This window comes from Canis aureus, chromosome 32 (assembly GCF_053574225.1).
Source record: "Canis aureus isolate CA01 chromosome 32, VMU_Caureus_v.1.0, whole genome shotgun sequence".
Classification (NCBI taxonomy): Eukaryota; Metazoa; Chordata; class Mammalia; order Carnivora; family Canidae; genus Canis; species Canis aureus.
The window spans coordinates 22,291,383-22,306,548 of NC_135642.1; the positions used below are offsets into that span (position 1 = coordinate 22,291,383).

Genomic DNA, 15,166 nt, shown 5'->3' on the forward strand with positions numbered 1-15,166 from the left:
GGTTTTAGGGTTTTTTGATGACTACTTATTATCATGGCTACAGAAAAATCAGTCTTTTCTATGTTTATGGGAACTTTAGTACCCAACATCAAATGCATGTAATTACTTGCACAAAGCAAGTGTATATTTAATTTTGGGGGGGTATAACTTAGAGTAATGGAAGAAAATTTCAAGTGGACAGCTTAATAAATTGTATGTACTTGTGTAATTATCACCCAGTTTAAGATATAACACATTTTCATCACTTCAGAGTGTTCTCTAAATTTCCATACTTAATCAGTTCCCCTCAATAGCTATTCTGATTTCCATCCCCATGATTAGTTTTGCCTGTTTTTAAATTTCATATACGTAAAAGCACATAGTATGTATTTCATGTGTAGTTTTTTATATTCCTTTCAACATAATATGTGTGAGGTTCATTCATGTTCTTACATGTCCAGAAATTTATGAGTGTTCTATTTTATGACTATACCATAATTCATTTGTGTATTCTCCTGGCAATGGACATTTACATCATTTCTAGTTTGGGATACTATGAATATCCCCATTAAACATTTTTTAAAAAGGTTTTATTCATTTATTCATGAGAGACACAGAGAGAGAGAGAGAGAAAAGCAGGCTCCATGCAGGGAGCCCGACGTGGGACTCGATCCCTGGACTCCAGGATCACGCCCTGGACCAAAGGCAGGCTCCAAACTGCTGAGCCACCCAGGGATTCCCCCCCATTAAACACTTTTGTACATCTTATTAACACACTAACATCTCTTGGGCATATGCAATTGCTGTGTTATTATGGTACAAGTGTGTTTATTTCTAGTAGATACTGCCAAACTCTTCTCAAAAGTGTTGAATCATTTTGTATTCCACTAGCAATTTATGAGAGTTTCAGTTGCTTCACGCCCTTGTCACCACTTGGTATTGTCATCATTTTATAATTAGTTATACTGGGTTTGTATATTTATTTTTTAAAAGGCAAATTTTGAGGGCATCTGGCTGGCTCAGTTGGAGAAGTGTGGGACTCTTGATCTTGAGGTCATGAGTTTGAGCTCCACATTGGATGTAGAAATTACTTAAATAAATAAAACTTTTACAGGAGGGCAAATTTTGAAAAAAAACAAACCTAAGCCTACCAGCTTAACATGAAAAACTTAAAGAATATGGAGTGAGTTGTATTAATCGAGGGTTAAGTTTCCTATCAATTCTTAGTGTAAAAAAGAAATAAGCATATCTTGATTTTTTTTTTCCTTAAATAGCTTCCTAATTTAGAAAGATCTGATCTAGGGACACCCCAGGTGGCTCAGCGGTTTAGCGCCACTGTCAGCCCAGGGCATGATCCTGGAGACCTGGGATCAAGTCCCACATCGGGCTCCCTGTGTGGAGTCTGCTTCTCCCTCTGCCTGTGTCTCTGCCCCCCTCTCTCTCTCTCTCGGTCTCTCATAAGTAAATAAACAAAATCTTAAAAACAAACAAACAAAAAAAAAAACTGATCTAGGAAGAATCATCCTAAAACAAAGTTACTGTCATATAAAATTAAGAGGTTAGTATTCCAATAATCTTGGATGATTCCAGGTTAGTTTATATGACTTATAAGTTTACCATTAGCATTGAAATTAATTATACTGGCTATTTTTTTAGCACTTAGCATGTGCCACAGTCTATTCTCTGTTGAGGATTCAGGAGTGAACAAAACAAAGGCTTTGCTTGAATATAATTTAGATTTTAGTGACAGAATACAGATAATAAATACATAATGTCAGATAATGATATAGAGGGAAATATGGGGTAAGAAGAGATTGCCTAGAGTAGCACTGGGGGAGGGGCACCTGTGGTGTTTTTGTTTTATGTTTAATAAACAGAAGTCTTCTCTAATCAGTTGTCATTTAAGCAGAGACCTTAAGGAAGTGAGGGAGCAAGTTATTTAACTGTGTTAGGGAAGAGTGTGCCAGGCAGAGGAACATTAAGGGCAAAGGCCCTAAGGCAAGCGTGTGCCCAATTTATTGGAGGAAGAGCAAGAATATCAAATGCTTTGAGCAAGGGTAGAAAGGTTAGAAACGAGTTGGGGCTTGCAGGGAGATCACGTAGGGCTTTGTGGACCATTTGGCTTTTATTCTGATTGAGATGAGATGCCCGTAGAAGATTGTGAGTGTGGAGTTAATGCAGTCTGACTAGTTATGTTCACACAGAAACCTGTACATGATTGTTCACTGATGCTTTATTTTTAATAGTCAAGAGCTGGAATTCATTCCCAATGCTTTTCAACGTCTGAATGGTTTTACTGCAGTACATACATATCGTGGAGTACAATAAAAAAGAATAAACTACTGATGTAGCAACTTGGATGAATCTCTAGAGATTTATGTTTAATGATATGTCAGTTTTTGATGGTTGCATATTGTATGATTCTATGTATATGACACTTTTGAAACAACAAAATTTTAGAAATAGAGGGCAGGGGATCCCTGGGTGGCTCAGTGGTTTAGTGCCTGCCTTCAGCCCAGGGTGTGATCCTGAAGTCCGGGGATCGAGTCACGCATCGGGCTCCCTGCATGGAGCCTACTTCTCCCTCTGCCTGTGTCTCTGCCTCTCTCTTTCTCTGCGTCTCTCATGAATAAATAAATAAAATCTTAAAAAAAAAAAGAGGACTGATCAATAGTTGGTCAGGGGGGATCCCTGGGTGGCGCAGCGGTTTAGCGCCTGCCTTTGGCCCAGGGCGCGATCCTGGAGACCCGGGATCGAGTCCCACGTCGGGCTCCCGGTGCATGGAGCCTGCTTCTCCCTCTGCCTGTGTCTCTGCCTCTCTCTCTCTCTCTCTCTGTGTGACTATCATAAATAAAAAAAAAAAAAAAAAAATAGTTGGTCAGGGGTTAGAAAAGGAGACGGGTGTGGTTATAAAACGGCAACACGAGGACTCCTTGTATCTTGACTGTGGTGGTGGATATACAAACCTACGGGGTGATAAAATTGTATGTGCACCCTCACCGCCATGAGTACCAGTAAAACTGGGGACATCAGAATAAGATCAGCAGACTAGATATAAACATCAGTATGCTCACTGTGGTATACTATAGTTTTGCAAAATGTTACCACTGAGGGAAGGTGGACAGAGTATACAAGGAATCCCTCTGTATTATTTCTTACATATGAATATATAATTATCTCAATAAAAACTTCAGTTAAAAAGAACAAAATTGTTCTGCACCTTTGCAGAAGATAGACTAGTCTATATAGACTGTATGAGTGTTAGAGTGGGATTGTGGTCCCCAGTTAGGAGGCATGTAAGCAATGATGATGACTTGAACCTTGGTCGAAGCAGTGGAGGTAGTATGACATGATGTTTTAAAGTTAGAGCCAACAAGATTTACTTGATGAATTAGATGTGGCATGTGAGAGTAGTCAAAGTGAGCACTAAGATTTTTGGCCCAACCAACTAAAAGAATGGAGTTTATTTATTAAACAGTGAAAAATATAGTAAGAGCAGGTACAGGGAAGAAAATTAGTATTTCTAAGTCTGGCATTCAGAAGAGGTCCAGATTGAAGATACTAATTCAAGAACTATCAATAATGAAGTCACCTGGGTAGAGAGTGTAGACAGAAGCTGTCTGAAGAATTCAGTCCTGGGGATACTCCAACACTTAAAGATAAGGAAAATGAGGAGGAACCAGTAGAGGCGAATGAGATGGGACAGCCAAAGAGGTAAAGGGCGACCAAGAGAAAACAGCATCCCCAAGACTGACTGAGGATGAAAGGAGTGATCTGTTGTCAGATGCTGATAGGGCTCATAGGATGAGGGATAAGAATGGACTGTTGGATTTGGAATTGTGCAGATGATTGCTAGCCATATCAGTTTGGGTGGAGTGAGTGTTGAGGACAAAAGCTAGGTTGGAGAAGGTTTGAGAGAATAAGAGGGAGAGGACTAGGGATACTGAATTTTTCTTTCACGGAATTTTTTTTCTTTTTAAGATTTTATTTATTAGAGAAAGCAGAAGTGAGGGGAGAGACGGAGAAGCAGACTTCCTGCTGAGCAGGGAGCTCAATGCAGAGCTCAGTCTCAGAACTCTGGGACCATGAGCTGAAGGCAGATGCTTAACTGATTGAGCCACCGAGGTGCCCCAAGGAGTTTTCTATAAAGAGGAACCAAAAAGTAAGACAGTATCTGGAGGTGGATATGAAGTCAAAGGAAAGGTTGTTTTTAATTTGGGGGATATATTACAGTCTGTATGCTCATGGCCATGATCCAGTAAAGAAAGGTCACAGTTATTGGAGCAGTCATGTATAAAGGAGAAAGGGTGGGATGTGGTCACAAGAGGTGAGACTGGCCTTAGGTAAGAGTATAAACAGTTCATCTATAGAAACAAAAGTCCACCTGGGTGGCTCATTTGGTTAGACATCTATCTTCAGCTCAGGTCATGGTTCCAGGGTCCTGGGATCAAGCCCCACATCTGGTTCCCTGGTTGGTGAGGAGTCTGCTTCTCCCTCTCCCTTCCCATCCCCATGTTCTTTCTGTCTCTGTCTCTCTCTCTCTCAAATAAATCTTAAAAAGGGGGGGGTGGGGCAGCAAAAAGGAAGGTAGAGTATACAGGTATAGATGTATACCTGTAGGCTGGTAGGTGTATCAGTGGCAACTTAGATGTCCTTTTATGATTGTGTCTACAATCTCAGTGAAATATTAAGATTAGGTCTTTGAGCAGTAAGAAATATTAAGGGTTTGAGGAAGAAGAAGAGGCAAAATAGTTATATAAGAGAGTGAGGGGGAGAGTGACTGAGCTAGGGACATGCCATAGGATTACGAGGCAGCACTCTTGGATATTAGCGGTGATCATTTTATGGCCATTCAGTATGTGTGTTTTTCTCCCACTTGATCTGTCACCCTGGTGCAGGGGAGGAATAGGAAGAAAGTTTTAACTAGGGTCGAGGTTTTGACAGAGGACTTCAGAGACAGAGGATCAAAGTTGTTGAGAGTAGTGGAGTGGTACAATTATTGATAATGATAAAGACTAGGTTACCACCATGGGAAGGTAGGTCTGAGGTAGGGCAGAGGACTGGACTATCAGAAGAGAGAAGGTCAAGGAATTCAGGGACTAGGTATTGAAGGGTAGCTGTGTAGATCTTAAAATCACTATGATCACTGGGTGCCAAATTCATGACCATCTCTTTAAGCAGTTTGACTCTAAGTCTGGAAAATATTGGAAAGAAAATAAATTAGAGTGATTGTATAGTATTTTTTTTAAATCATGACAAATTATTTTCTGGTTTCACTTTTTAGATTTAGCGCTTTGTAAAAGATAATACCAGAAATGGTATTAACAAAGACACGTGGGATCCCTGGGTGGCTTAGCAGTTTAGCCCCTGCTTTTGGCCCAGAGCGTGGTCCTGGAGTCCCGGGATTGAGTCCCACATCAGGCTCCCTGCGTGGGGCCTGCTTCTCCTTCTGCCTGTGCCTGTGCCTCTCTCTCTCTCTCTCTGTTTCTCTCATGAATAAATAAAAATCTTTTAAAAAACAAAAAACAAAGACACGTGCTTTAGTTTAGCATACGAATATATTAAAGGCCATAGCCAGCCATTGTTGTAATTAGTAATTTGCAGTTGGTTTATTTACTTTATTTGATTAGTTCATTGCTTATTATTATTCAAAAATTTGTCCAAAAATTGTTCAAAAATTCGTTGAATTAGAATAGTTAGAATAGTTCACAGTGTGGATCTCAAAATCATTATGAAAATATTAACCAAGAGGGGCATCTGGGTGTTATAGTCGGTTAACCATCCAACTCTTGGTTTTGACTCAGGTAGTGATCTCAGGGTCATGAGATTGAGCCCCTCATCAGGCTCTGTGCTGACCATGGAGTCTGCTTTGGATTCTCTCTTCCTCTACCTTTGCCTCTTCTGCCTGTGTGTGCCCTCTCTCCCTCTGTCTCAAATAAATCTTTAAAAAAGAAAAGAATAACCAAGGAACTTTTTTTAAAAAACAGACTGAGAAATAGAGGTGCCCTCGGCCATATTAAACTATTCAGAAAAAAATAGGTATGGAACAAAAAGATAAAACTAAATATTAACTGAAACTAACATTGGAGTCATCCCTTAGTGTATCTCTTGTCTTTACCCCTTAAAACTAATCTGTGAACAAGTCCTTTTAGTTTTGCTTCCAAATTATGTCACACATTTATCCACTTCTTTGCATCTTCACAGCTACAATCCTACAACCATTGTTTCTCACCTAGATAGCAGAGTTCTAGACTGGGAGAGCTGCTAGGGACCTTTTGGTCCTAGCTCAAAAGTCACCTTTCAGAACAGTCTTTCTGAATCACTTAAAGTAACCTTCTTGACACTCATCTCCCCATAGCATTGTCCTGGGTTTTTTCTTTATAATATTTATTGCTATCTGACATTATCTTGTTCCTTTGTTGTTTTTTGTCTGTATGCCACTTTCAAAATAAGTTAGAGCAAGGAACTGGTCTGTTGTATACAGTATATGTTTGTTGTTTGGAACAAGTCAATTCCTTCAAAATACTTGTTGAATGAACAGTATTTGGAAAACAAATACTCATCCAAGATCTCCAGAGAAAATTTCTAAACTGATATATCAGCTTGGTTCAGCACCCAAGGGTCCTAGGAGAAGCCATTGAAGAAAAGACACACAGTCTTGAGCCTAGTACATCTGAAGAGTGAGGCGTGGTGCTTCCTGAGGAGGAAACTCATTTCTTTACCCAAAAGAAAATCAATTTTTCATTAGGGCTTATGTTTAACTCCAGAGCTCTGGTGACTGACCATCAGATGTGTTTTGTTTTAACTGGAGAAGATTAGACATTGGAGAACTGAATATCAAGCCAAAATGGGTTGACAGTGAGGGAAGAGAGGTGAGTGATGTAAAAAACGCACAGGATTAATTATATTAATTATCAAAGACTAATTATCAGTGCTTTTTAAATTGTGATAAGGGGAATAGAGGTAGGGAGCAAGACGGACACTAGATATATCTGGGGGAGGAAGAGGGAACTACCAAAAAAGGGAAGACTGATATATGATCCAATACAATCACATTTGGCTCAACTACCTACCACCAGGTACAATGTGCCTGGTGATGGCAACCCAGTAAGGAATGAGGTATAGGAGGGAATGTCTGTTCTTCAGGGGCTCTCAGAGTCTTATCTAGCAAGGAAGACTGATGAATGATGAATTCTAATATGTTATTGTTGGTTTGACACGAGATAGGTATCTTTAGGAGTGGCCGGCCAGCCAATCTATGCTTAGGATTTTACATGGTGGTCCTCAGCTTTGCCTTTTTAGAGACCTGATCTCAATCTACCAGCAGATGCCTAATCTCTTAAAAGTGGCCCATACTAACCACACTCATAAAAGAGTGGTACATAAGCCAAAATATCAGTTTATTAATTTACAGTGAGGAAAACTATGTGAATAGCCAAGTATTTTTTTTTTTTTTTTAATAGCCAAGTTTTAATGAGATTACTTGGTGAGCATGGAGAAGAATAAAGGGAAGTAATTGGGTGATGTAAGTGTTGAATGACATTAGGCTTTGGTGGCCTAATGCTTTTTCTCCATACCAGGACTGTAATTGGATGGGAGCCAGCCAGTCACATCTGCTGGTCAGGACACCGTGCCTCCCTTGTGTTTAATGAACATGGCCAGATCTTGCTTGATGACCCCCATTTTCTTTTTTTTTTTGTTTAATTTTTTTTAAAAATTTATTTATGATAGTCATACAGAGAGAGAGAGAGAGGCAGAGACATAGGCAGAGGGAGAAGCAGGCTCCATGCACCGGGAGCCTGACGTGGGATTCGATCCCGGGTCTCCAAGATCGCGCCCTGGGCCAAAGGCAGGCGCCAAACCGCTGTGCCACCCAGGGATCCCGATGACCCCCATTTTCTTACATCTGCATGCTTACTACCTGTTTTAATTACAATGCCATCATTCAGTAGTACTATATTCTATCCGCTTCTTTGGGAAACAATCTCTTACCATAGTATGTTGATAAATATCAGTTATATCCTTAAGTTTTGAAGATACTTAGGTGTAATTTGTGGTTTTAATGGAGGTGTATGCAAGGATAATGGCAAAATAAGTAAGAAAACCATTAAGACCAACATTTAGCTAATAGCTAACCTGTTAGCAAGGATGAGCAACAATGAATCATCATGTACTGAATCTTCTAGGAATATAAATTGATACAACCACTTCAAAAATAGTTTAACAAAAAAAAAAAAGTAAAAAAATAAATAAATAAAAAAAAAATAAAAAAAAAATAAAAAAAACAAAAATAGTTTAACATACCTAGTAAAGTTGAGTATTACCATATTGTTTCCCTAGCAATTCCATTCCTAGGTTTCAATAACTTGGAGAAACTCTTGCACATGTATACCAAGAAATAGATAACAAGATTGTTTATAGCAGAAAAATAGAGGGGAGAGACTACAAGTTCAGTCAAATGTTCATTTATACCATGAAATACTATGCAAAAATGAAAATGAAAGAAGTACAGCTCTAAGCATGAACTCAAAACAAGGTTGAGTGAAAAAAGCAAGTCACCAAAAGATACATGCTATATGGAGTCCGTTGGTATACAGTGCAAAAAAAGAACAAACCTTACCTGTTAACAGATATGTACATGTAGTGTAAAATTGTAGAAGAAAGAAAGAGAATGGTTAATTCAAAATGCGGTGCAGTAGCTACTTCTTTGGGGGAAAGTGTGAGTCATTGTAATGTTCTCTTTCTGAAGCAAAGCAGTACATTTATGAGGGTTCATTTTATTATTCTTTAAGCCATACTATAAACATGATTTGTGTGACAGAGTTTACTCTGAGATAAAGAGCAGTCTGTTGGAGTAAGCTATTTACCCATTCCAAGGACTGTTGTGTTCTAAACCTGTAGAACCTGGGTGATAAAACATTGCCTTCGCCTCTAATATCCCATTCCTTTTATTATTATTATTATTATTATTATTTTTAAATTGGAGTTCAATTTGCCAACGTATAGTATATCACCCAGTGCTCATCCCGTCAAGTGCCCCACTCCGTGCCCGTCAACCAGTCACCCCAACCCCCCGCCCACCTCCCTTTCCACCACTACCCCTTGTTCCTTCCCCAGAGTTAGGAGTCTCTCATGTTCTGTCTCCCTCTCTGATATTTCCAACTTATTTTCTCTCCTTTCCCCTTTATTCCCTTTCACTATTTTTTATATTCCCCAAATGAATGAGACCATATATAATGTTTGTCCTTCTCCAATTTACTTATTTCACTCAGCATAATACCCTCCAGTTCCATCCACGTCGAAGCAAATGGTGGGTATTTGTCATTTCTAATGGCTGATTTTTCTTTTTTTTTTAAGATTTTCTTTACTTATTTGAGAGACTAAGCGAGAGAGAGAGAGAGAGAGAGAGAGAGAGAGAACACAGGAGCAGGGGCAGAGAGGAAGAGGGAGAGGCAGATTCCCTGCTGATCCGGGAGCCTAAAGTGAGGCTTGATCCCAGGACCCCAGGATCATGACTTGAGCCGAAGGCAGACGCTTCACTGACTGAACCACCCAGGCGCCCCTCTCATATTGTCCGTTATAGTACCTTATTAATAGGATGACTGTTGAATTTATGGCCCATACTGGAACACTTTTGATAGTAAAGGGGAAGAGATGCTCAAAACAGTATTTTTTGAAATATTTATTGACTGAGAAATTGGCTTTATTATATACTGTAAACCTCAAAAAGAAATTCTGTCAAACTGCATTTAAAAACTTGTATAACAATTGTCTAAGCATTTAAAAATAGCATAAGCTAAATAATTACTCTTGGTGTGTGTTCATATACTTTTTATCAATTTCTTACCCTTATCTGTCTCAAATACCATTCATTAATATTTTTATGAAGGGGGTATCTCTTCCAAATGTTCTTATTTTTTATTTCTTCCCCCCAAAATTGCCTGTCACCTTCTTTAAAATTGCATTTGATGGTTCATGTATTTGAAAATGCTTACCCCTTCTGTTGAATCTTCAGAGTGTATTATTTTTAACTGAGAAAGTATACTCTCAAGATACTTAATAAGCTTAGTATCTTAAAGTTGGAAGTATGAAGGGGAGATTTACCAAACTTAGTAATGACAACAATGATAATAATTTGTTAAAAAAAAATACCCATTAGAAAATCAGGGTAATTGCTAAACCAGATGAGCTGTCAAGTAGAACAGGTGTAAGCTAGACCTGTCTTGGGCAGTTACACAAAATGCCTGCAGTTTAACATCTGCATCAGCACAGTTCTGTTAATTTGCTTGTTATTGGACCCAGGTGGCTGCTAGTCAGGTCACTAGCTGACAGACCCTTGTGGTGAACCTTCCTTTCTTCTTAGGAGATGAAAACACGTAAAAGGATCCATAAACTGTTACTGGTTTGAGGAGGAAAATATATTTGTTTAAATATTAAGTTGGAAAAACTTGGGAGAAAGAGTATTAAAGGAAATATATATCCAGACTTTGAAGTACTGGGTGTTTTACAGAGAAAAATTGAGTCAAATCACTAAGTCAAGGATTATTTCTAATTCACATAAGAACATTTTATTTTTTTAAATAAATTTATTTTGTATTGGTGTTCAATTTGCCAATGTACAGAATAACACCCAGTGCTCATCCCATCAAGTGCCCCCCTCAGTTCCCGCCACCCAGTCACCCCCACCCCCCGCCTTCCTCCCCTTCCACCACCCCTAGTTCGTTTCCCAGAGTTCGGAGTCTTCCATGTTCTGTCTCCCTTTCTGATACTTCCCACTTATTTTTTCTCCTTTCCCCTTTATTCCCTTTCACTATTTTTTATATTCCCCAAATGAATGAGACCATATAATGTTTGTCCTTCTCTGATTGACTTATTTCACTCAGCATAATACCCTCCAGTTCCATCCATGTCAAAGCAAATGGTGGGTATTTGTCGTTTCTAATGGCTAAGTAATATTCCATTGTGTACAGAGACCACATCTTCTTTATCCATTCATCTTTTGATGGACACCGAGGCTCCTTCCACAGTTTGGCTATTGTGGACATTGCTGCTGGAAACATCGGGGTGCAGGTGTCCCGGCGTTTCACCACATCTGTATCTCTGGGGTAAATCCCCAGCAGTGCAATTGCTGGGTCGTAGGGCAGGTCTATTTTTAACTCTTTGAGGAACCTCCACACAGTTTTCCAGAGTGGCTGCACCAGTTCACATTCCCACCAACAGTGCAAGAGGGTTCATAGGAATATTTTATGAAACAAATGATCCACATTTATGGCTAAAACTTACAGAAATACTTTATTTTTATTTTGCACATTTTGTGGGATTTATTTGAAGTATCTTTTCCTTATGGAACAGTTCTGCTGTACCTGGAAAGAGGCTGCCCATTTAGGAAAGATTAAGACAGGAAATGGCAAAGGTCCTGGTAGGGATGCCTGGGTGGCTCAGGAGTTGAGCGTCTGCCTTTAGCTCTGGTCCTGATCCTGGGGTCGAGTCCTGCATCAGGCGAGCCTGCTTCTCCCTCTGCTTGTGTCTCTCATGAATAAATAAATAAAATCCTTAAAAAAAGAAAAAAAAGAAATGGTAAAGGTCCTTTCCTATAGTGAGATGCTTGTGACCACCCTTGCCAGTCAGTGGGTAACATATCTCTACATGGTTTGGAGTATGTTATAGAAACATTTTCAGAGGGATCCCTGGGTGGCGCAGCGGTTTGGCGCCTGCCTTTGGCCCAGGGCGCGATCCTGGAGACCCGGGATCGAATCCCACGTCGGGCTCCTGGTGCATGGGGCCTGCTTCTCCCTCTGCCTGTGTCTCTGCCTCTCTCTCTCTCTCTGTGTGACTATCATAAATAAATAAATAAAAATTAAAAAAAAAAAAAGAAACATTTTCAGAAAGCTGTACTTTTTCCCTTAAAAGCACCTTTTCAGAAAAGAATTTTTTGGTGTACATTTTCAAAACCAGTTTTTTCCCCTGTGCCAACTGTCCACTCCTCACTGGCAGAGTGTGTTGATAACCCCCTTATTAATATTGAGTCTGAAAATAATGTTCTCCTACACAATTTACAGCAAAAAAAAAAAAAATGTGTCTTAAACGTGCTGCTTAAGCAATGTACTCTGGTAGCAATAATTTGAAAGTCATTGAAGGGAAAATTTTTATTTTGGCACACATGATGAGTTCTTTCCTCCTAAAACTCAGTTACTAGAAATTCTAAATTCTACCAAATGGCTGTTTTCATAGATTGGAATTTTACATTCTCTCCTCCGCGTATTTTCCCAGTTGATTTTTTCATCGATGAAAAATAAAAGGTAAGGATATTGAATGATCCATAGAGGAGGGTAGTATGTGATAGATGGACAAAGAATATATGACAGGTGGAAATTACATTTCATTCCACCTAATGATAGATCTAAGTAGGTGGAGATGACTTAATATTTGAAATGTGTTTGTTCTCTCTATAGCTTTAAGAAAAAGTAGAAATCACTCTTGCCTGTACTGAACAGCAAAAAATTAAGTGACTTCCTGTACTGCAAATCATGGCACTACCATTCCGGAAGGACCTAGAAAAGTACAAGGACCTCGATGAAGATGAGCTCCTCGGGAATCTATCAGAAACAGAGCTGAAACAACTGGAAACTGTTCTGGATGATCTTGACCCTGAGGTAGGTGGTAATGAAGTACGTTTTCAAACCGTTTCAAACTAAGTAACTTCCTTTTGAGCAGTTAGCTTCTCCTGACTCCTCTGGCACTCCCCGCCTCCTGCGTCTCTCTCTATCCAAATGAACTTTCTGCCTCTTCTCAGTTCCCCCACTTCTGCCTCCACGCCTCCACTGATATGCCTATTCTGAACTATTTTCACTAACACCCTTATTTTCAAACTTCTGAAATCTTCTGTCCTGTAAGAAATGTTTTCTCTCTGGGCAGGCAGGAACATTTTTGATGTCATGAAGCAGGTGATTAGCTCTTTGATGTATGTCAACCTCTGTGCCTCTTCAGAACTTCTATACTTCTCTACTGTGTAGAGTGTCTCTAGAAGGTTCTTTGTGACCTTACCTGTTACCTTTCTGAAACATACTGACCAAATGGAATGTTTCTAGTCATTAGTAGACTAGATCTAACTAGATTCCGCAATACTGTAATACACGTGGAGCAGACCTGGATATATGTATATATGTTTTAATTTGCAGAGTGGGTGTTATTTGTCTTATAAATTACACAAAGCTAAGGTAATGCCCATGTGGCCTGAATTGTTATTCCCTGGTATATATGGTGGGGGGCGGGGGTGGGTAGTGATTGAGGAGAGAACCCAAAAGGTTACGGCTACTTAACCTGAATGTAAGGGTTATTTGCTAGGCTTCTTCTTTTTACAAATGTTTCTTTATGCTGAGACATTGATTTTTAGTGCCTTTTAAGAATTGAGATAGAGTTCGTTTTATAAAATTGTTCTTGTTACTACAACACATTTATTTCCTGCTGGAATGTTTTTGAATTTTTATTATGAATGATACTCCTTTTCTCAGCATTACTTCAGCACTTGGATAATGTATCTATACCATAGATCAAAACCCTTAACCATAATTGTTATCACAAGGAAAAGTTTGCAGTACTTTTAAGTCTGGGGGATAATTCAGGATAACTGTACTGTTTTGATCATGCCACAGCAATATCTTCTACAGGCAATTCAGACCTGTTTGAATCAAGTGGTTGTAGAACTGGCAGGCACTTAAGAGGTCATCTAGCCCAGAGTTTCTTACCCTTAACACTGTTGACATTTGGGGCTCGATAATTCTTTGTTTAGGGGTTATCTCCTGTGTGTTTTAAGTAGCATCTTGGTCTCTACTCACTATGTACCAATAGCACACCTCCCTGTTTAAAAGTGTACCTGGAATTTTGTTTTAATTAGCTGTGGTAAGATTACAAACATGGAGAAAGAGTTTATTATATACAGTTCCCAAGAGCAGGAAGCATACAGGGCCACAAAGGAAAAAGTACCTGTCTTGGTCAGGAAGCAGAAGCAAGCAGGAAGAAGCGAGTTTAGCCCACAACCTTTCTTATGGTTTCCAAGAGAAGGAACGGATGAGATAGGGTTGGCAAGTTTGAGCAAGTTTAGGATTGGATACTTAGTAATTTCAGTGGGCATTGGCCATAGGAGTAGTCTCCAGTTGTCCAGTTACCTGGTTCTGGGTGTTTTATGGCAGCAGGATGGGGCAGGGGGTGGAATATTGACTTGGACTGAGAGCAGTAAAGGAGCTAGTTTGAGGTATGAGCTCTAGATTGGTTGGTTTTCATATGTAGAGCACACTGTTGGGCAGGGGTAGGGAGAGAGAGTTTTTTGCATTAACAAGGCCCCCAAGATGGCAAAGTGTCATAAAATACAGAAGATGAAAAACTTAATACTTCCTCTCGTTAGTCATGACAACCAAGAATGTTTTCCAGACATTGCCAGTTGTACCCTATGGAAACACCTCGGTTGAGAAACATTTGTCTAGCACCTGTTAGGTGACTTGTCTCAGTTACTACAATCAGGGAAAGAACTGAGAGTGGATCCCTCACTGCCTTGCTGCTCTCTGGTAGAGTCTAGTGATCTTTCTTTTAAACTGCAGTGAGACCCTTAATTTTTCTTTTTTTTTTTTTTTTCTTTTTTTTTTAGTGAGACCCTTATTAACACATACACTATGCTAGATGTGTATAAGCTGATGGTTTATATTTTCTTATTGGCAAAACCATGGCCTGCTTCTTGTATGGGGAAGCTTTGAGTTCTGATGTCTGGACATATTTTGCCAACTCCCCAACCCCAGTTGCAACTCCTCCAACCTCAGATGCTGTTTGTTGAGACCAGAAGAACAGTGATATTTATTGATAGCATGCCTCTTGTTGGGTAAAATTTGGGGGAAGAGTGCCAGTGAAAGATGATGTGAGGAAAGAGAACAAGGGTAGTAGCAGCTCCTTCAGGCAGAGAAACCACTGTAATGTATACAGTCTCAGAAGATAGTAAGAGAAGAACAGATAGAGGTTGTATATAGTTCCTTGTTATATTTTAGAGGACTATTTTACTCTCCTTATGCTTCATTCAATATTTTTATTTGGCAGCTTAGTGCATTTTTTCAAAATGTACGTCTCCAAAGACAGCCAGCCTAGGCAAAAGCCATTTTTTCAGTTTCAAGCTTGGAGTATATCATTACAACAAAATGCTACT

General features: G+C 39.4%; 1 protein-coding gene across 1 annotated transcript in view; it reads left to right on the top strand.

Annotated features, from left to right (window-relative positions):
- The window catches only part of TMOD3 (tropomodulin 3), an 82,316-nt gene that overhangs the window by 21,554 nt on the left and 45,596 nt on the right, over positions 1-15,166 (top strand). Inside the window, exon 2 of the mRNA XM_077881114.1 lies at positions 12,432-12,632. Within this exon, the coding sequence (XP_077737240.1) occupies positions 12,507-12,632 (126 nt within the window). The 5' untranslated portion in view covers positions 12,432-12,506. The remainder of the gene's footprint in view (positions 1-12,431; positions 12,633-15,166) is intronic.